Source organism: Schistocerca nitens, chromosome 6, assembly GCF_023898315.1.
Source record: "Schistocerca nitens isolate TAMUIC-IGC-003100 chromosome 6, iqSchNite1.1, whole genome shotgun sequence".
Taxonomy (NCBI): Eukaryota; Metazoa; Arthropoda; class Insecta; order Orthoptera; family Acrididae; genus Schistocerca; species Schistocerca nitens.
In genome coordinates, this window is record NC_064619.1 from 679549983 (window position 1) to 679571871 (window position 21889).

General features: G+C 44.6%; 1 protein-coding gene across 1 annotated transcript in view; it reads left to right on the plus strand.

The window, feature by feature from the left end:
* The window catches only part of LOC126262414 (UDP-glycosyltransferase UGT5-like), a 115235-nt gene that overhangs the window by 79954 nt on the left and 13392 nt on the right, over positions 1 to 21889 (plus strand). The window contains exon 6 of the mRNA XM_049959042.1: positions 12703 to 12922. Coding sequence (XP_049814999.1) covers positions 12703 to 12922 — 220 coding nt within the window. The remainder of the gene's footprint in view (positions 1 to 12702; positions 12923 to 21889) is intronic.

Consider the following 21889-nt stretch of genomic DNA (forward strand, 5'->3'; position numbering starts at 1 on the left):
GATGAGTGTCGCATATGCCTCCAAACCAAACAATCGTCGGAGACGTGTTTGGAGTCAACCCGTTCAGGCTGAACGCCTTAGGCACACTGTCCAGCGAGTGCAGCAAGGTTGGATTCCATGCTGTTTTGGGGTGGCATTATGTGGGGCTGACGTACGCCGCTGGTGGTTATGGAAGGCGCCGTAACGGCTGTACGATACGTGAATGCTATCCTCCGTCCGATAGTGCAACCATATCGGCAGCATATTGGCAAGACATTCGTCTTCGTCGACGACAATTCGCGCCCCCATTGTATACATCTTGTGAATGACTTCCTTCAGGATAACGACATCGCTCGACTAGAGTGGCCAGCATGTACTCCAGACATGAACCCTATCGAACATGCCTGGGATAGATTGACAAGGGCTGTTATGGACGACGTGACCCACCAACCACTCTGAGCAACCTACGCCGAATCGCTGTTCAGGACAATCTGGACCAACAGTGCCTTGATGAAGTTGTGGACAGTATGACACGACGAATACAGGCATGCATCAGTGCAACACGACTTGTTACTGGGTATCAGACATACGGGTGTGCACATCAATCTGGACCACCACCTCTGAAAGTTTCACTGTATGGTGGTACAACATGCAGTGTGTGGTTTTCATGAGCAATAAAAAGAGCGGGAATGATGTTTATGTAGGTCTGTATTCCAATTTTCTGTACAGGTTCCGGAACTCTCGGAACCGAAGTGATGCAAAACTTTTTTTGATGTGTGTAAAAAAAAAAAAAAAACCTAATACTGACAGAACAAATATGGCTGCAAGTCGAACCCAGATCAGAATTATTCCAACATATATTTTAATGTGAACCTTTCAGGTACTCGCAGTTGTTCTATGTCCACACATCACAATGTTATAATTTTCTACATGGAGCCCCTTACACTCTTATTTGAAAATTTTCACGTAAGACCAGCAATTGCGTTACTAAAATCTGAAACCACCGGTAGCATTATTAAAATTCAAAACTACATCTTCATAAAATAATAAATTTAAAAGCACATTAATATAGAATGTAAAGACCATCTTCTATCACGTATGGTACACTTCCACTTGTCTAGCTGCCGTGACGTGTTCGGACCTTTCTGTTTATTGTCCACTCGGATAACAGGTAGATACTCTACAATAGAGTTCCTCCTCCCCAGCAGGATACAGAAAAATCAGCGTGAGGTCCAACGACACAGCTAGCACTCCGCAGTTAGGTGAAAATGATTTGATATCAGAAATACACTATAACCCAGTTTTCACATCACTATTTTGTGGACTTCATACGCGCACAACAGCACATGCACTAACCCAGTAGGCAAACAATCACCAATAACGCCTCTCCCATTATGTGAGTTATACTTAGGGGGCGACAAGGAAAGACCAACTATACCGCCCATGACTTTTGGTGTAAAGCACAGTGAAATCATGCAATGAATAATGTCAGTTCCTGCCTCGTTCCATGAAAACCAGCTTCCATCACGTCCATGGTATACCGGCCTAGCTATTGGAAACTTTATCTAGGAAGAGGTTCAAGACATAATATATTAGTGAACTATTTTAGTTACACTGAAAATTTTTCTTTTTAGATCAGAACATCTTGATTATAGACTGTATTGTATTGAATTATTTCATTGTATTATATTGTATTATTATTTATTTACATCATAGTTTATTGGTGATGTAAGTGATTTCTGAAATACTAAATTAAATGTGTTAAAGTAGACTCCATTTGTTGTGCCTTTGGTACCGGGTTTTATAAAAATTTTAGCAATTATTTTGCTTATCTCGATTTAGGTTGATTTACAAATAACTTATAGTTAATATGTCATAACTATTGTTAAGTTATTTGTAGAAATGATACGTTAATCGTTTCCTAAGATATCTAGTTTGTTAAGAAAAAATTAATTTTTTAAATTTAATATATTTATACCTAATTAATAATTTAAATACAAATATTAACTTATTTATTCTTTAACGGATAAGTTTTCAAATTATTACCCTATAACGTACTTACTTTAGAATATAATAGTAAGCTTTAAACTAGCTATCTTTAAGATTATGTTTCAGTTCATTGTTTTAGAATCTGATTCGATAATAAATTTGGGTGTTTAGTTAAGATTTCAGATTTAATTTAATAATGTTTGCAGCAATGATGATTTTAGTATATTTACTTGTATTTAATATCTGCTACTGTTAACTTGTTGTAAGGAACTAGGTAACATCGATTTCTGCCTGTTTGTCAGAATCATGTCCTCTTGATAATATTTTGAGTTCTAGGCTGCTCACTTCGTAATTTTTTAAACAGCCACGGTATTTTGACCATGCAAAGGTAGCATAATGATTAGTCTCTTAATCAGTGGCATGATGAGAAATCAACTGTCTCTTAATAAATTTTTGAGTTTAACTTTTAAGGCAAAGGGCGTAATTTTATCATTAGGACGAGAAGACCCTGTAGAGCTTAACATTTTACTTTTATAGACTTCTTGGTTGGTCTTTCCATATTAATGATAATGTTTTGTTCAGTTGAGGTGAAGATTAAATAAACTCTTCTTCTTCTTTCGTTTTGACCGTCTTTGGACCACGTTAATTCGCTGCAGCTTCGTTTCTACTGGTCTTTAGTCTTTCTCAATATTCTTTCATTCTCATACTTTTCAACCTTCTTCGTTCTTCTGTCCAAGATCATTTTGCTCTGGGTCTCGTTCTGTCCTCGAAATCCTTGAAGCCCTGAATTTTTAATTTCAAAATTACACTGTTGTATATCTCTGGTTCCTGTATTCTCATTTCTCACAGATCTCTTTGTATCTTTTGCATCCATCGTATTTTGGTTTTCTTGTTCATGAGAACCCTGGTCCATTCTGAGGATGTGTCCGAGGAACGTGCTCCTTCTTTTCCTGATGACGTCAGAAATTTTTTCTATCTTAGTATACAGTTCCCGGTTGGCTCCATTTCTAAACTGACCACCTTATGTTCTTCGAGGTCCTAATATTCTCCTGAGAATCTTTCGTTCTATCAGTTCTAGCCTCTTGATCGCTCCGGTTCTTGCTATGTTGAGAGTTTCTACGGTGTATAGAGCTTCAGAGCGGATCATTGTTTGGTAACGTTTCAGTTTTGGATTTGTCGAAATATTTTTCTTATTGTAGGTGTTCATAATTTATTTGCTATGTTCATTTTGTTTATTCGTGCTCCCATTGTTTCTTTTTCGGTCAGTCCAATGTCTGTCCATTCTCGTAGGTATTTGAATCCCTCCGCCTTCTTCATTTTCCTTCCTTCTCTTGCCATCCACCTAGGAGCTGTCGTGATGCTTCTCATATATTCTGTCTTCTCGATAGAGATCTATCTATAGGCATGCTTTAGCTGCCTGTCTCTGCAGTTCTGTGGTTTGGTTAACTGCCTCGTCTAGTGATTTGGACAAGATCACAGTGTCATCTGCGAATGCTAGACAATATACCTGTACTCCTTTATTCTTAAAACCCAGTCGTATTCTACCCAGTCCTTTCATTCCTTGTCGCCACTCTCTGTTCACCGTATCGAGGACACAATTAAAGAGCAAAGGGGAGCGTCCGTCTCCCTGTCTCATCCTGGTTTTAATCTTAAAGGGCTCTGACAGCCTTTCTCTGAACTTGACCTAGGATGTTGTGTTGCCTAGGGTCTGTTAAACCAGTTCACTGGATTTTCTATACAAACTCATCTCCCCTAAATTTTGGAACGGTGTGTGTCAGCCTACATAATCATTGACTTTATTGAAGTCTATGAACACGAACTTTTTGCTCCTCTGTTTTTGATAAGCGATCATCAGTTTTAGATTCAGGATTTGTTCTGCGCGTAATCTCCCCTTTCTGAAGCCTCCTTGGTGCTGATCAATTGGTGGATTTAGTTGTTCTTCCACTCAATTTAGCAGTCCTTTCGAGAATACATTATAGGTCACAGGTATTAAAGAAATTCCCCTGTAATTCCCAGGTTCCGTCTTATCGCCTTTCTTGTGTATAGAATGTATTAGTGCCGATGTCCAACCTTATAGAAGCTGCTCTTCTTCCCAGATTTTTCGTATAATTTGTGTTAGTTCTATGATCACTTTCTCATGTGCATACTTTAACCTCCGACGATCCCGTCATTCCCAGGTGCTCTGTTATTTTTCAATATTCTTATAATGTTCTTTACCTACTCTATAGTCGGTGGTTCCGAGTCGGGGTTTGGTTCTTTCTCATCGTAACTGAATGTCTCGGATGCGGCTTCACAATTCAAGAGGTCTTCAAAGTATTCATCCAAGATCTGCTTAAGTTGGTCTTGAATGTTCTATAGAAGTCTCGCGTGCTGTTCTTCCAGCAGTCGTCTTCTATTTTAGTTACACGTTCTTGCAAATATTTCCTCTTGAGACTTCTGATTGTTTTAGCAGTGGTTTTCCTCACTTCTTGGAAGTTCTTTAGATTTTCTGGTGTTTTATTAGAGCACCAACCAACACATGCTTTCCGATGCATTTCGATTTCTTTATCTCCTTCTACCGAGCACCATGCAATGTTTCTTCCTCTCCTCCAGGCAAACTGTTTCCTTCGCGCTGTCAATCAGTGCATCTTTCAACTGTTCCCAACCTTGATAGTTCTTCTAATTCAAGGTCACATTAAAATATTTGCTAATTCTAATTTCCTCTGTATCATACTTCACAATATGGGTAGTGTTTTTAGTCTGATGGGCTCTTGATAGAATTTTTATTTTTATTTTGGATAGTAAGTGATCTGAGTCTAAATTTGCACCCCTGAGGACTTTGACATTTTGAAATTCCTACTCTGAATGTCTTCCCCCACGAACCATGGACCTTGCCGTTGGTGGGGAGGCTTGCGTGCCTCAACGATACAGATGGCCGTACCGTAGGTGCAACCACAACGGAGGGGTATCTGTTGAGAGGCCAGACAAACATGTGGTTCCTGAAGAGGGGCAGCAGACTTTTCAGTAGTTGCAGGGGCAACAGTCTGGATGATTGACTGATCTGGCCTTGTAACATTAACCAAAACGACCTTGCTGTGCTGGTACTGCGAACGGCTGAAAGCAAGGGGAAACTACAGCCGAGGACATGCAGCTTTACTGTATGATTAAATGATGATGGCGTCCTCTTGGGTAAAATATTCCGGAGGTAAAATAGTCCCCCAATCGGATCTCCGGGCGGGGACTACTCAAGAGGACGTCGTTATCAGGAGAAAGAAAACTGGCATTCTACGGATCGGAGCGTGGAATGTCAGATCCCTTAATCGGGCAGGTAGGTTAGAAAATTTAAAAAGGGAAATGGATACGTTAAAGTTAGATATAGTGGGAATTAGTGAAGTTCGGTGGCAGGAGGAACAAGACTTTTGGTCAGGTGATTACAGGGTTATAAATACAAAATCAAATAGGGGTAATGCAGGAGTAGGTTTAATAATGAATAAAAAAATAGGAGTGCGGGTTAGCTACTACAAACAGCATAGTGAACGCATTATTGTGGCCAAGATAGGCACAAAGCCCATGCCTACTACAGTAGTACAAGTTTATATGCCAACTAGCTCTGCAGATGATGAAGAAATTGATGAAGTGTACGACGAGATGAAAGAAATTATTCAGGTAGTGAAGGGAGGCGAAAATTTAATAGTCATGGGTGACTGGAATTCGTCAGTAGGAAAAGGGAGAGAAGGAAACATAGTAGGTGAATATGGATTGGGGGGAAGAAATGAAAGAGGAAGCCGCCTTGTAGAATTTTGCACAGAGCATAACTCAATCATAGCTAACACTTGGTTCAAGAATCATAAAAGAAGGTTGTATACCTGGAAGAATCCTGGAGATACTAATAGGTATCAGATAGATTATATAATGGTAAGACAGAGATTTAGGAGCCAGGTTTTAAATTGTAAGACATTTCCAGGGGCAGATGTGGATTCTGACCACAATCTATTGGTTATGAACTGCAGATTGAAACTGAAGAAACTGCAAAAAGGTGGGAATTTAAGGAGATGGAACCTGGATAAACTGAAAGAACCAGAGGTTGTAGAGAGTTTCAGGGAGAGCATAAGGGAACAATTGACAGGAATGGGGGAAAGAAATACAGTAGAAGAAGAATGGATAGCTCTGAGGGATGAAGTAGTGAGAGCAGCAGAGGATCAAGTAGGTAAAAAGACGAGGGCTAATAGAAATCCTTGGGTAACAGAAGAAATATTGAATTTAATTGATGAAAGGAGAAAATATAAAAATGCAGTAAATGAAGCAGGCAAAAGGGAATACAAACGTCTCAAAAATGAGATTGACTGAAGGTGCAAAATGGCTAAGCAGGGATGGCTAGAGGACAAATGTAAGGATGTAGAGGCTTGTCTCACTAGGGGTAAGATAGATACTGCCTACAGGAAAATTAAAGAGACCTTTGGAGAGAAGAGAACCATTTGTATGAATATCAAAGGCTCAGATGGCAACCCAGTTCTAAGCAAAGAAGGGAAGGCAGAAAGGTGGAAGGAGTATATAGAGGGTTTATACAATGGCGATGTACTTGAGGACAGTATTATGGAAATGGAAGAGGATGTAGATGAAGATGAAATGGGAGATAAGATACTGCCTGAAGAGTTTGACAGAGCATTGAAAGACCTGAGTCGAAACAAGGCCCCGGGAGTAGATAACATTCCATTAGAACTACTGATGGCCTTGGGAGAGCCAGTCATGACAGAACTCTACCATCTGGTGAGCAAGATGTATGAGACAGGCGAAATACCCACAGACTTCAAGAAGAATATAATAATTCCAATACCAATGAAAGAGGGTGTTGACAGATGTGAAAATTACCGAACTATCGGTTTAATAAGCCACAGCTGCAAAATACTAACGCGAATTCTTTACAGACGAATGGAAAAACTGGTAGAAGCGGACCTCGGGGAAGATCAGTTTGGATTCCGTAGAAATGATGGAACACGTGAGGCAATACTAACCTTACGACTTATCTTAGAAGAAAGATTAAGAAAAGGCAAACCTACGTTTCTAGCATTTGTAGACTTAGAGAAAGCTTTTGACAACGGTAACTGGAATACTCTCTTTCAAATTCTGAAGGTGGCAGGGGTAAAATACAGGGAGCGAAAGGCTATTTACAATTTGTACAGAAGCCAGATGGCAGTTATAAGAGTCGAGGGGCATGAAAGGGAAACAGTGGTTGGGAAAGGAGTGAGACAGAGTTGTAGCCTCTCCCCGATGTTATTCAATCTGTATATTGAGCAAGCAGTAAAGGAAACAAAAGAAAAATTCGGAATAGGTATTAAAATTCATGGAGAAGAAGTAAAAACTTTGAGGTTCGCCGATGACATTGTAACTCTGTCAGAGACAGCAAAGGACTTGGAAGAGCAGTTGAACGGAATGGACAGTGTCTTGAAAGGAGGATATAAGATGAACATCAACAAAAGCAAAACGAGGATAATGGAATGTAGTCAAATTAAATCGGGTGATGCTGAGGGAATTAGATTAGGAAATGAGACACTTAAAGCAGTAAAGGAGTTTTGCTATTTAGGGAGTAAAATAACTGATGATGGTCGAAGTAGAGAGGATATAAAATGTAGACTGGCAATGGCAAGGAAATCGTTTCTGAAGAAGAGAAATTTGTTAACATCGAGTATAGATTTAGGTGTCAGGAAGTCGTTTCTGAAAGTATTTGTATGGAGTGTAGCCATGTACGGAAGTGAGACATGGACGATAACTAGTTTGGACAAGAAGAGAATAGAAGCTTTCGAAATGTGGTGCTACAGAAGAATGCTGAAGATAAGGTGGGTAGATCACGTAACTAATGAGGAGGTATTGAATAGGATTGGGGAGAAGAGAAGTTTGTGGCACAACTTAACTAGAAGAAGGGATCGGTTGGTAGGACATGTTTTGAGGCACCAAGGGATCACAAATTTAGCATTGGAGGGCAGCGTGGAGGGTAAAAATCGTAGAGGGAGACCAAGAGATGAAGACACTAAGCAGATTCAGAAGGATGTAGGTTGCAGTAGGTACTGGGAGATGAAGAAGCTTGCACAGGATAGAGTAGCATGGAGAGCTGCATCAAACCAGTCTCAGGACTGAAGACCACAACAACAACAACTCTGAATGTCTTGATATCGGTACATGGTGAAGCAGAAACTCTCCTAGTAATGGATTGGGAGATACTCATGTTTTCTGTGTTCAAACACCGTTGATTTCATTATCAGGTCAAAGGTGTTACAAATTTCCACTAATCGTTCGCCATTCCGGTTACTCCTCTTCTGGACTGGATAGTTCCCAATTATATTTCTGAACTTTCTCTTTTTCCTTAGCTGAGCACTGAAATCTCCAAGTAGTATGATAACATTCTTAATTCAAATCTTGGAAGGTGTTTCCTCCAGCTACTCCCAAAATTCTTCTACTTTCTCTGCGTCGCTTCTAATAGTCTCCTTTGTGGGAGCATGTGCATTGACCATGGCACTATATCTTATTTGCTCCCCTAAAGGTAAGCATAGAAAGTCTACTGTTTCTGGAGCTGAAGTCAATGATGGCTCCCAGTATTTGTTTATTGATTATAAGGCGAGTGACCAGTTGACGTACATTCTTCATTACTCGCTTGCCGGGTTTTCGCTTCAGAATGTGATACCCTTCCGATTCAAATTCTGCTTCATCTGTATGTCTTGTTTCTTGTAATGCAGTTACAATGATTCTTTGCTTGGCCAAAGTATCAGTAAGATGTTTCAGTTTTCCAGTTTTGAAGAGTGAGTTGACATTGAAGGTAGCAAAGTATGACACTTTCTTACTTTTCTGTTTCTCACATGCTGGTGTGAGCTCCGCAGAATCAATTAGCTCACTAACGTTGTCATTGACAACGGTGGATTGGTTACCACCTGGGATAGTGCTTTCTATAAGCGAAATTGCCGTCATGCTGAATCGAATGATTTGTGTTGGGGTCAACACCTAGGCGTTGACAGGGTTACAAATGGGGTACTTAGCCCCAAAGGTGCCCTGAGATGCGACCTGGCTTGTTTTTTACGACTTATTTGGGTGTCAATCCTCCTCCTTTATGCAGGCTTGGGACTGGCAGCAGCACTTTTGGGTTACTCAATCCAACTGTTAGTACTGCAAGCATATAAATAAACTCTTCATTATGAAATAATTGATTTATATTTGTTAACATTATCGATAAGTTACGATCATAAGATTAAGTTACCTTAGGGTAACAGTCTAATTGTTTTCGAGAGCTGATACTGACAAAACAGATTACGACCTCGAATTTGGATTAGGAATAATTTTGGGTGCAAGAGCCCAGTGATTAGTTCTGATCGACCTTTAAATTCTTACATGATGTGAGTTCAGACCGGCTTGAGCCAGATCGATTTCTATCCTAAAGTTATTTATCCACATAAGCTACCAGTTTTTAAACAACAGTGTATCCATAGAATATGCGTTTTCCTGTTTTAAGGTTACATTTGTAAATTTTATGTTAGTGAGCAAAGATGTTCGTTGCTGGGCATTGAGCTACTTTCTGAACCACTGACACAGATAATAATGGTCACTTTTCATCAAGTGTTGTAGGTATGTACCTCACTGGTGTTCTTAAATTGTGGTGGATTATTTATGATGAATATGTTTAGGGAATATACACTCCTGGAAATTGAAATAAGAACACCGTGAATTCATTGTCCCAGGAAGGGGAAACTTTATTGACACATTCCTGGGGTCAGATACATCACATGATCACACTGACAGAACCACAGGCACATAGACACAGGCAACAGAGCATGCACAATGTCGGCACTAGTACAGTGTATATCCACCTTTCGCAGCAGTGCAGGCTGCTATTCTCCCATGGAGACGATCGTAGAGATGCTGGATGTAGTCCTGTGGAACGGCTTGCCATGCCATTTCCACCTGGCGCCTCAGTTGGACCAGCGTTCGTGCTGGACGTGCAGACCGCGTGAGACGACGCTTCATCCAGTCCCAAACATGCTCAATGGGCGACAGATCCGGAGATCTTGCTGGCCAGGGTAGCTGACTTACACCTTCTAGAGCACGTTGGGTGGCACGGGATACATGCGGACGTGCATTATCCTGTTGGAACAGCAAGTTCCCTTGCCGGTCTAGGAATGGTAGAACGATGGGTTCGATGACGGTTTGGATGTACCGTGCACTATTCAGTGTCCCCTCGACGATCACCAGTGGTGTACGGCCAGTGTAGGAGATCGCTCCCCACACCATGATGCCGGGTGTTGGCCCTGTGTGCCTCGGTCGTATGCAGTCCTGATTGTGGCGCTCACCTGCACGGCGCCAAACACGCATACGACCATCATTGGCACCAAGGCAGAAGCGACTCTCATCGCTGAAGACGACACGTCTCCATTCGTCCCTCCATTCACGCCTGTCGCGACACCACTGGAGGCGGGCTGCACGATGTTGGGGCGTGAGCGGAAGACGGCCTAACGGTGTGCGGGACCGTAGCCCAGCTTCATGGAGACGGTTGCGAATGGTCCTCGCCGATACCCCAGGAGAAACAGTGTCCCTAATTTGCTGGGAAGTGGCGGTGCGGTCCCCTACGGCACTGCGTAGGATCCTACGGTCTTGGCGTGCATCCGTGCGTCGCTGCGGTCCGATGCACGGCACGTGCACCTTCCGCCGACCACTGGCGACAACATCGATGTACTGTGGAGACCTCACGCCCCACGTGTTGAGCAATTCAGCGGTACGTCCACCCGGCCTCCCGCATGCCCACTATACGCCCTCGCTCAAAGTCCGTCAACTGCACATACGGTTCACGTCCACGCTGTCGCGGCATGCTACCAGTGTTAGACTGCGATGGAGCTCCGTATGCCACGGCAAACTGGCTGACACTGACGGCGGCGGTGCACAAATGCTGCGCAGCTAGCGCCATTCGACGGCCAACACCGCGGTTCCTGGTGTGTCCGCTGTGCCGTGCGTGAGATCATTGCTAGTACAGCCCTCTCGCAGTGTCCGGAGCAGGTGTGGTGGGTCTGACACACCGGTGTCAATGTGTTCTTTTTTCCATTTCCAGGAGTGTATGTGCTGTGAAGCCACAATTAAAATGTTTAGATCCTGGAAAAGATAGCTACATGATGTCTATGGGTGAATACCACATATTATTCCTATTGCTCGCTTTTGTGCAATCAGTACCTTGCAAGCTATGTCACGAGATTAATTCGTTTGTTTCCGTGATTAGGTTTTGTACAAACAACAAAAGCAGCTAGCTGAACTATTTCACAAGCTTAGTAACATACTTCTTCCAGATGAAGCTAGAATAAATACATACACTCAAACTTTTGGAGCGTCCGACCATATTTACTGACTTCTGCTCATATGCGTCATCAATTTTTGTATGACTGTATTTCCTGTGCAGAACTGATATAGTGTTTCTTTTTTCGATTTGGAGAGAGTATCTTTTCTGAGAACCGGTTAATAATGCCACTGTTGCTGTCCCTCCAGTGGCGTTTATCGTAGCAGTAGTATTGTCTGGAAACAATATATATTTAATGTTAGATAGGAGATCATTAACATATATAGTGTGATTTTCTCCATTGTGTAGAACCCTAGGGATTGATGGATAAGACGATACGTAACAAAAAAAAGTCTAATGAACTTATGTCCTAAAATGCATGGTTTCCATGCTATTGAATCATACTTTGTCTCGAAAGTATCGTGTATGCAGAGCCCATTTCAGATGTGGAGCAGCGTATTCATGCTGCCTTTTACACTGCTCAGATGCAGCCTGGCCGATGTGAATGTGTGAGACCAAACATGCTATGGCGTGTACGTGACTGCATTGAGGCACATGGCAACCATTTTCAACACATGCTGTAACTGTGGATGCATGGTACAGTGCAAATTACCGCAGTCTCTGAATCAATATCTGGAAAGATCACAAAAATAGCAACTGACGATATTTTATTATTTAAGACTTGTACTATTTGATGAGTGAATGTATAAATAGCTTTCTCAGTCGAGAAACGTCCGTGGAATCTAAACTATGATATGCTAAGTAAATTGTTTCTAATTAACTGTTAGCCTACTCTTCAGTAAATTATTTTTTCAAATTTTTGGAAAAAACGCCAGTAAGAAAACTGGACGTTCAAATGGTTCAAATGGCTCTGAGCACTATGGGACTTAACATCTGTGGTCATCAGTCCCCTAGAACTTAAAACTACTTAAACGTAACTAACCTAAGGACATCACACACATCCATGTCCGAGGCAGGATTCAAACCTGCGACCGTAGCGATCACGCGGTTCCAGACTGAAGCGCCTAGAACCGCAAGGCCACACCAGCCGGCAAAACTGGACGATAACTGCCTTTCTTGCCACCTTTCTTATGAAGTGATTTAAAAATGGAATACCTAAAGGTATCTGGAAAAATTCCTTTTGCTAGTGATGCATTACGTATATTATTAAGGACATTATTTATTAAGTTCAAAAGAAGTTTTCATTATTCTGTGCGAAATTCTATCAACATCACACGAGCTTTTGGTTTTTTTAGAGATGTTTTCATTTCGGTGAAGGACATTGGTGCTTGTTCTAGTTGCTTAAAGCTTTATGGAATAACATTTTTAATATGTTCTCTTGGCCTATAGTCTGTATAATATAAAACCACATTGTGTTATTACATGTAGCAGGTGTTTGTTAAAAGTACTCGAAACTTGCTCCAGTTGGTCAGTGAACGTGTTCCCGCTTGCAGACCACCCGAACGTGCGCGTCTTCATCACGCACTCCGGCCTGATGGGCACCCAGGAGGCGGTGGCGGCGGGCGTGCCCATGCTCGCCATGCCCATGTTCGGCGACCAGTTCCTCAACGCGGACCGCGTCGTGGCCGGCGGCAGCGGCCTCAAGCTGCTCTACCGAGACCTCAGCCGAGGGACGCTGGCCGCCGCCCTCAACCAGCTGCTCAACGACCCGAGGTGAGCCGCCTCCAATCTGGCACCCCTTCACACTTCTCTGTAACGAAATATTTTCTAATTCTGTACGAGTTTCCTGTTGCGAAAGTCGAAATAAGTGACACCGAGGGAACACAGAAACAGGTAGTGACGGAACTGGGGCTTAACGACGACCATCCTCCCTGGTGCGGTAACATTATGAGATCTTCTGAATATCTACATAGTCGTCCACACGCCACAAGCCACCATACAGTGTGTGACGGAGGACACTCCTGCTACTGATCGCTTTTCATCTCTTTCCTGTTCACAAGTCGGCAATATTGCTAGTGAAGAATGACTGTTGGTACAGTCCTATATGACATCTAATTTGGCTGATATTCACGTCGTGATCATTTCACGAGATGTACGTGGGAGGAAGTAGTACTCTTTCGGAATTTCAATAATAAAACTCTCCGAACTAGACAATCTCTCTCTTGTAGCATCTGCCACTGTTCTTTGAGCATCTCCATAATGCTCCTGCTCTATTAATCCTTCATGGTATGCCTCCAAGACTGAGGAACAGTACTCAAGAATCGGTAGAATTTTGTAAGCAAATTCTTCATTGGTAAAACTGCTTTTTCTTCAGTATCCTTCCAATGAATCTCAGCCTTCATCTGTCTTTACAAAGCCGGCCGGGGTGGCCGAGCGGTTCTAGGCGCTACAGTCTGGAATCGGGCGACCGCTGCGGTCGCAGGTTCGAATCCTGCCTCGGGCATGGATGTGTGCGATGTCCTTAGGTTCGTTATGTTTAAGTAATTCTAAGTTCTAGGGGACTGATGACCTCAGAGCCATTTGAACCATTTTTTGTCTTTACAAAACATTGTTTTATGTAGTCATTTCACTTCAGATCGCTCCGAAACCTTACTCCTCAGTATTTTTATGATAGTTACTGTTCCCAGTGATTCGTCGCTGGTGGAGTAATCGGACAGCAGAAGATCTATTCGTCTTTTTATGCGCAATGTTACATTTACTTACCTTCAGCATCAATTGGCAGTCCTTGCACCATCTGTCAATGCTCTGCAGGTCTTCCTATATCCCGCCACGTCTGGAGGGGCAACGTTGATACAGACATCTCTCTCTCTCTCTCTCAAATGGTTCAAATGGCTCTGAGCACTATGGGACTTACCAGCTGAGGTCATCAGTCCCCTAGAACTTAGAACTCCTTAAACCTAACTAACCTAAGGACATCACACACATCCATGCCCGGGGCAGGATTCGAACCTGCGACCGTAGCGGTCGCGCGGTTCGAAACTGAAGCGCCTAGAACCGCTCGGCCACTGCGGCCGGCTTCTCTCTCACCTTTTACTTTCCCCTCCTTGGGGAAGTGTATGGAGGAGTTTATAGCCTGTTAGATTTTACTCCACAATGTGTGTTGGGTGTGTGTGATTATCGTTGATTAGCCGCACGGAATGGCCGTGCGGTTTGAGGTGCCATGTCACGCATTGCTTGTCCCGTCCCGTCGAAAGTTCGAGTCCTCCCTTGGGCATGGGTGTGTATGTGTTTTGTTCTTAGCATAAGTTAGTTTAAGTAGTGTGTAAGTCTAGGGACCGATGGCCTCCGCAGTTTGGTCCCTTAGGACTTCACACACATTTTAACACACTATCTTTCATTGTTTTGGCTGTCTGTGTATTGAGGGGGTGTTCTGGTGGTGTCTTGTACTAGCCTGGGATTGGTGTTAGGACTGGTGGATTTTGAGATTTTCCTCTTCGACTTAGTCGTCGAAGATCGTCATAGGGCGTTTGTGCTTATCACGGGACATGTCATACCGACCTAGGGAGTGGACGAGGTTATTTACAGATCTGGTAGAGCTCTCGTAGAAAGCCCTTTCCAGATCTTGGAATCTTTCTTTGAGGAGTGGGATTTCGGCTGCGGCGTGCACATCGTCGGTGGGGAATCCCATGGGTAGGTGCAGTGCCCTCCTGAGGGAGCGGTTCTGCAGCCTCTGGAGTTTGTGCAGATGCTGCTTCGCCACGTATCCCCAGGCAGTGCACGCATATTCCATTACTGGCCGTATAAGGGCCTGATAGACATTTACTCCTACAGAGCAAGGAATGGAGTTGGTTGTGTTGAGTCCTGGGTATAGGATGGACATTCTGTCACAGACCTTTCTGTGGACGTCGTCTGTGGGGTTTCTACGTTACTCTCGAGTACAAGGTTACGCCGAGATACTTGGCAGATCTGCGCCAAGGGACTCGGGATCCACGTAGGTGCAGGTGAAGGGAGAGACATTGAAGGGTCCACGTCTCCCGAGTCTCCAGGTGATCAGCATAGCCTGTACCTTTTCAGGGTTGATGGTGATGCCCCAGCAATGGGCCCAGGTTTCTGTGTTATCTAAAGCCCTTTGTAGCCTACGAATGGCCAGGTCGATGTTCCCATTACGAGTGTAAAAGGCTGTGTCGTCAGCATACTGTGTGGTGTGCACCAGGGGGTCTGTGGGAGTGTCCGCAGTGTACAGACTGTACAAAATGGGCCCCAGGACCGATCCCTGTGGCACCCCCTTCACGAATACGCCTTTTGGTGGAGGTAGCTGTTTCTACCTCGACAGAGAAAGTTCAGTTCGTGAGATAGCTTTAGATTAACCTGACTATGCTCCCTCGGAACCCCTGTGTATATAACTTGCATAACAACCCTTATGGCATACTGAGTCGAAGGCTTTGGCTGCATCAGGTAGCACTATCCCGCAGTAGCCTCTGTGGTTGAAGCCCTCTTTGGCTGCTCCCACCAGTCTCATGATCTGTTGTGGGCCAGAGTGCTTCTGTCGGAACCCGAACAGGAAATCCGGCAGAAGTCGCTTTGGTAATATGGTCTCGTGTGGGAACAAGCAGGAGGCGCTCACAGATCTCGCTGAGAGTTGGAAAGAGGCTAATCGGCCTGTACTACTGCGGAAATAAAGGGTCTTCCCCTGGTTTGTGTATCGCGACCACTTCCGCATGTTTCAAGTAAGCTGGGAACTCGCGGGTACGAGTAATCTCGTAGAAGACGTTCGCGAGGTGTTCGATAGCTGAGTTCGGGAGTTTTTTAACTAGCTGGTTGATGATATTGTCGTGTCAAAATGGCTCTGAGCACTATGGGACTTAACTACTGTGGTCATCAGTCCCCTAGAACTTAGAACTACTTAAACCTAACTAACCTAAGGACATCACACACTTCCATGCCCGAGGCAGGATTCGAACCTGCGACCGTAGCAGTCGCGCGGTTCCGGACTGCGCGCCTAGAACCGCTAGACCACCGCGGCCGGCCATTGTCGTGTCCAGGCGGCTTTTATATAGGGAAGGACCTAATTACTTTTGCCACGTCTTCGGGGGTGAAAAGTGGTGGTTCGTCCTCTGGGTCCTCCTCAGCATTAAGGAAGACAGCCGTTTGACGACGGACTATCTCTTCGAGTTCGTTATCATGGGGTTCTGCCGCTTGAAACTGCTTCTCGAAGGAGTCGGTGAGGGCGTTGGACTTTTCAGTATGGCTGTTGGCCACACCCCGCTCGCCGTGCAGTGGCGGAATCCTAATGCGTCTTTTGGTGAATTGCTTGGTTGTTTGCCCTAGCGTGTGATCGAGAGCTGTGAGGTGGTTTTGCCATTGCTAATTTCTGTGTTCATTGAGCACTACCTTCAGCTCTCTCTGTAGACGATTGAGCAGCCTCCTGGTGGCCTGATTTCTGGTGATCTTCCACTCTTTCGCCACTCTGTTCTCCTGTCGGATTTGAGCTAACAAATGTTCTGGGACTTGTACTAACAGGTCGGTCCATCCCATTGTGGGGGAGTGGCATCATCCGCTGCCTGTAAGATGGTACCTGTTAGGTCTTGTAGCACTTGTTCTACTGTTTCGGCAGTAGATGGCTGAGTGCGAGCTATATCAGAGGCGACAGTTTCTCGGTATAGCTCCCAGTTTGTACGTTTGTAAGACGTCTGGTACCGTGTGAGTGCTACCCATTCTTCCACATCGACCTCTACAATCACTGGGTTGTGGTCGGGGGACATTCTGTTGATTGTCCTTGTGGCCATAAACCCTGCGATCCTCCAAGTGAGGGCTATGTCTAACACATCGGGCCTACCTCCATATTTTGGAAAATGTGTGGGCTCTACCGGACCCCATGTTTCGAAGTGATGATAGCGCGCTAGTTGTTGCAGTTTGGCGCCTGCTCTGGAGGTTACTCTAGAGTTCCAATTGGGGCGTTTGGCATTGAAGTCGCATCCTATTATGTGTTTGCCTTCAATGTGCCCTAGAGCAGCTATGTCTCCCTCGTCTGTCTCGTCTTGTGGGGGTCGGTAGATAGCAACAATTGTTAGGGGTCCGGTGGCAGTGGTTATTTCCACCACCACTGCTTTGATCTTATTGGTAGGTGGTAAGAATATCTGGTGGTGGCAGATCCCACTTTTTATGTATATGGCCACTCCTCCGGCTTGGGTTGGCCTTTCTTTACAGTACCTAACGTAGTTGGGAACTGCCACTTTTATTCCTGGTTTTAGGTGTGTTTCCCCCATCATGCATATGTCGATGTAGAACTCCTTCATGAGTTCTCTAAACTCGACATCTTGATTAACAATGCCATCTATGTTAAAGACGCACATTGTCAGGCCTTGGATATTTGGTCGTCTAACCATGATGGGGTTTTGAAACTACTGAGGAAGCTCAGAGGGGAGCGACTGATGGACTGCTGCCTGAAGAGCAACGAGGATCTGAGTGTTCTGCCTCAGGGCCTCCATGAATTCATTCATCATTTCCATGACGAGGTTCATGGTCTGGACCATAACGCCCAACTATTGATCTGAGAGCGTGGACTGAGTGTGGGGTTCCCTAGAACTTCCTCTGTCGTGCTGGACCTGGTCATTGTTGTGTTTTTCCCAGTGTTGTTCTTGCATATGGGTCTGGTGTTGTGGTGACTGGGCTTGCGTCGATTTCTCGACGTTTTCGCGGCTCTTTGCTGGAGAGACCACTTCCACATATGTTGCCCTAGGTGTGTCTGGCCGTGGTTTTGCTCAAAATGGTTCAAATGGCTCTGAGCACTATGGGACTCAAGTGCTGTGGTCATAAGTCCCCTAGAACTTAGAACTAGTTAAACCTAACTAACCTAAGGACAGCACACAACACCCAGCCATCACGAGGCAGAGAAAATCCCTGACCCCGCCGGGAATCGAACCCGGGAACCCGGGCGTGAGAAGCGAGAACGCTACCGCACGACCACGAGATGCGGGCTTTTGCTCAAGGTTTGTGTGTGTGTGCTCCTTGTTTTGTCTCTCTGTATGGTATGATGGGGTGGTGGTGTCTTGATTTCGTGTGTGGGGGACGGCCTTCGCACGCTTTGCCTTCTCTGTGTGTTTTTTGTGGACCTTGCAGCCTTGGAACCCTACTGTGTGGTTTTTCCCACACAGCGTGTACCTTATCTGTGGGTCCATGTGTTTTATTGTGCGAGTCCTGGTGTCGTGGAGCTCGGCGCATTTCCTGCAGCGCACGGGCATATGGCAATTGGCGGCTATGTGATCCAGTCCCTGACACCTGAAGCATTGCGGCACTTTGTTCTTGTGGCGGAGCGGCTCCGTGGTGACAGGGACTGCCAGTTCAGCTTTGGTCTCGCGCTTGTTCTGCGGTATGTCCGCCAGAGTGACTTGAAATAATGGTCACTTACTCTCTGCCCCATTTTTGTCCATCTGCTCGACAGTTTTTCCAAAAAATCCCTGGGCAGTAAGGTCTGACTGCTGAGCAGAGAGCCGTCTTAGGAGGTCCCTAATGACGATGTTTTTGTTTCTTGTCTTGGTGGTGGGAAACGTGCAATGTGGTATATTTTTGTCTGTGAGGGCATTTTTTATGGTGTTGTAGTCTTCTATGTCGTGTAGTGTCACCTTTATTTTGTCCCCCACGTTGGTTTTGCTTTGAAGTTGTCCTCATTGACTCGTAGCCGGCCGCGGTGGTCTCGCGGTTCTAGGCGCACAGTCTGGAACCGTGCGACTGCTACGGTCGCAGGTTCGAATCCTGCCTCGGGCATGGATGTGTGTGCTGTCCTTAGGTTAGTTAGGTTTAAGTAGTTCTAAGTTCTAGGAGACTGATGACCACAGCAGTTGAGTCCCATAGTGCTCAGAGCCATTTGAACCATTTCTCATTGACTCGTGCTTTGATCATGTCGTGGAGTTCCTCATAATTGGGAGGAAACTCCGGGATGATCGGTGGGAGGTGGTGCGATGTGTGATTCTGTGCTGTTGTTTCGTGTGGTTCGTCTGATGCATCGGCCACAGCCTGAAACCTGTTTGGGGTGGATTCCACTCCCCGAACACGTGGAAGTCTCGGCTGGTGAAAGGTTTTCCTCGCCAGCACGAAGCCCTCCGAATTCTCCCGGGTTTCATGGTTCTCTTCCAGGGCACCGGTTTCCTGGTTCCCTTCCAGGGCGACAAAAGGTGCTGTAAGTGGTTCAGGAACAATAGGATTCTCAGGTATGGGGGGGGGGGAGGCGATTTGGGTTGGGGGGACGGGGTGGGATTCCTGATCTTCTTATGTCTGTCCTGTCTGTCCTTCTTTGCACGTCGCTGCTTCGTGGATGTGTACTTGATTGGGGGGATTTGAGGAATTGGGATCAGGTTGGGTGTTGGGTGTCGTGTCTTTGAGGAGGATTTTAGTTGGTTGACAGGACTTCTGCTTGCCATCATTTAGGTCGAGGATGGGTTGGGCATGTCGGCTTTGGGCGTTGGCAAGCAGGAGGTGACTCAGGAGAGGGGATGGAGGGAGGGGATCGCAAATACTGACAAAGTAATTATTTGATAGCACGATAGGAGTCCTGGAGTTCTGGACGGAGGCTGCGGTAAACCTGTCTTTGGTTCCAGGTCCTGGCCTACTTTTTCCCTATTCTTTGGGGGGGGGGGGGATGGAGGAAGCCGAGATGCTCGAAAAGGCAAGCGGCGCGGCCCGTGGCAACAAGTGAACGTGCCTCGTGTCGTCGGCGGAATGAGACCTCCGCGACCCCAAGGCACCATCCAAGCCCGACATCCCACCTCAACGAGAAGACACGACAATTCTGCTGCCGGATGACGCCGTGCAGAACTTGCCGAGTGCCGTTTTGCTATGCTCCGAGACCTCGATGTGAGAGCCCGCCAATGCTTTAATAAAAGCAAAGACGGAAGAGACTCCTGTTTCGACGCCCGTGCAAGCGGTGGCCTATGGCTGAACGTAAGAGAGTAAGCGGAACAGATGCTCCACGCTTGACTGCCACTCAGCAAACAGCCTTATGAGGCCTCCAACGTTATCCAGTAGGTCACGATTGGTCATTTTGTGGCCAACCACACGCGAGGCCGATGCGCGGGCTGCACGCAGATTGGCGGAGCGGTCTCCAGTACAGCGTGACATTTCACTTAGCACCGCGTTACGACATTTCTCTGTCGGCACACTTTCTTCAGCTCGGCATTTCGTGGTGCCAGCGTCGTTTACCCTTTGTTATTTGTCCGTGATGTAAAAGAAGTTCACAGGTCAAGTGGCTGTTTGCAGAAAATTGTCTATTGTCAAAAACCTTAAAAAATGAACAGTAGTGACAGAAGAGAAGTCCAAGAATTCTCTGTTTTTATTGTTAGATACACAGTTGCATAATCGACAGGCACTGAAAATTTGCTATGGGATAACATTAAAACACCATGCCAAAAGAATTTTAAGATTTAGTTGATGACGAAAAAGCAAAAATTTACAATAAATGACAGACAGAATTGATTGCTCTGTACATCTATGAGCACTTTGTGCTAAATTTGCAGGCATGAAGCATGTGAAGGAATTGGTGATGCAAACAGTAAGCATTCTGAAATCGCACACATTATTCCACTGCCGTCCACAACAGTTTTCTACGACAGTGAATGAAAAATATAGAGAGTTGACATAGTACTGCGAAGTGCACTCATTAAGTCAAGGGGCATACCTGGAACGATTTTTCGGTTTAGAATCCGCTGTTGTCACAATGGAAAAAGGAGACCCAAAACAAAAATTAGAAGATACGGAATGGGTTACAGACCTCATGTTTCAGGTGAACTTGACTGCACACTGCCCGCAGTACGGCACTGCAAGATGAGAAACAACTTATTTCTGATCTGGTGCGATTGTATTTAAAATGAAAACCGCATTCTGGAAGGGACAAATTCTGACAAAGAGACCGTCCATTTTCCTAAACTAACTAAAATTAAGGAATTCGTGCTTTGGCGAATCACACAACCAATCTCTCTAATATAACATTTGTAAGTCTGTTAAGGGTCACCACTGGGTTACCTCTCCTTGTCAGATGGCCTATGCTGGAGTCAGTGGGGACTCACAACTAGACATTCACAGTTATCATGCAAATGGCTGTTTGTGGACCCATGTTCAATGCTACATTTTTAGTTCTGCTGTCGTATATTTTCTCTTAAGTCGTTGTTGAATATCAGTTATGATACATGCTGTGTGTTTCAAACATTCACAACATGACAAGCACTTATCTAGCATTTTCACTAATACCAAGTTTACGTCAACAGGAAAGTATTTCCAGGACGACCAAAGTAGATTACAGAATTGACTCTAGATTCTAACGTCTTTTTAGAAAGACTGTTTCTATTTAAGTCAGTTATAGTCTCTCATAGATACTTAGTACAATTCTCTTGTTGATGAAGAAACGATGTGAGCAAATCATTTAATTAAATTTTGACTCTGCGCTGATATAAATCTTAGTGGCATACTAAAACTGTTTGCTAATTCGAGACGGGAACTCTGGACTTCTGCTTTTTGTGGGCAAGTCATCTACTGACCTTTCTTTTCCACATAGATTGAATACCTTCATCTACAGAAGTTCTATGATACAGTATTAAGTATCACAACGAAAATAGCTTCCGAAGTTTTATTTCAGAAAAAAGCAAAAAAAAGTATTCTGGTTATCAGATACACCGAAAAAAATAGCGAATGAGGAAAAGACTGACGACTTGGACTAGCGGTTTGGTAGTTTGATGTCTTGCTCGCTTCCTT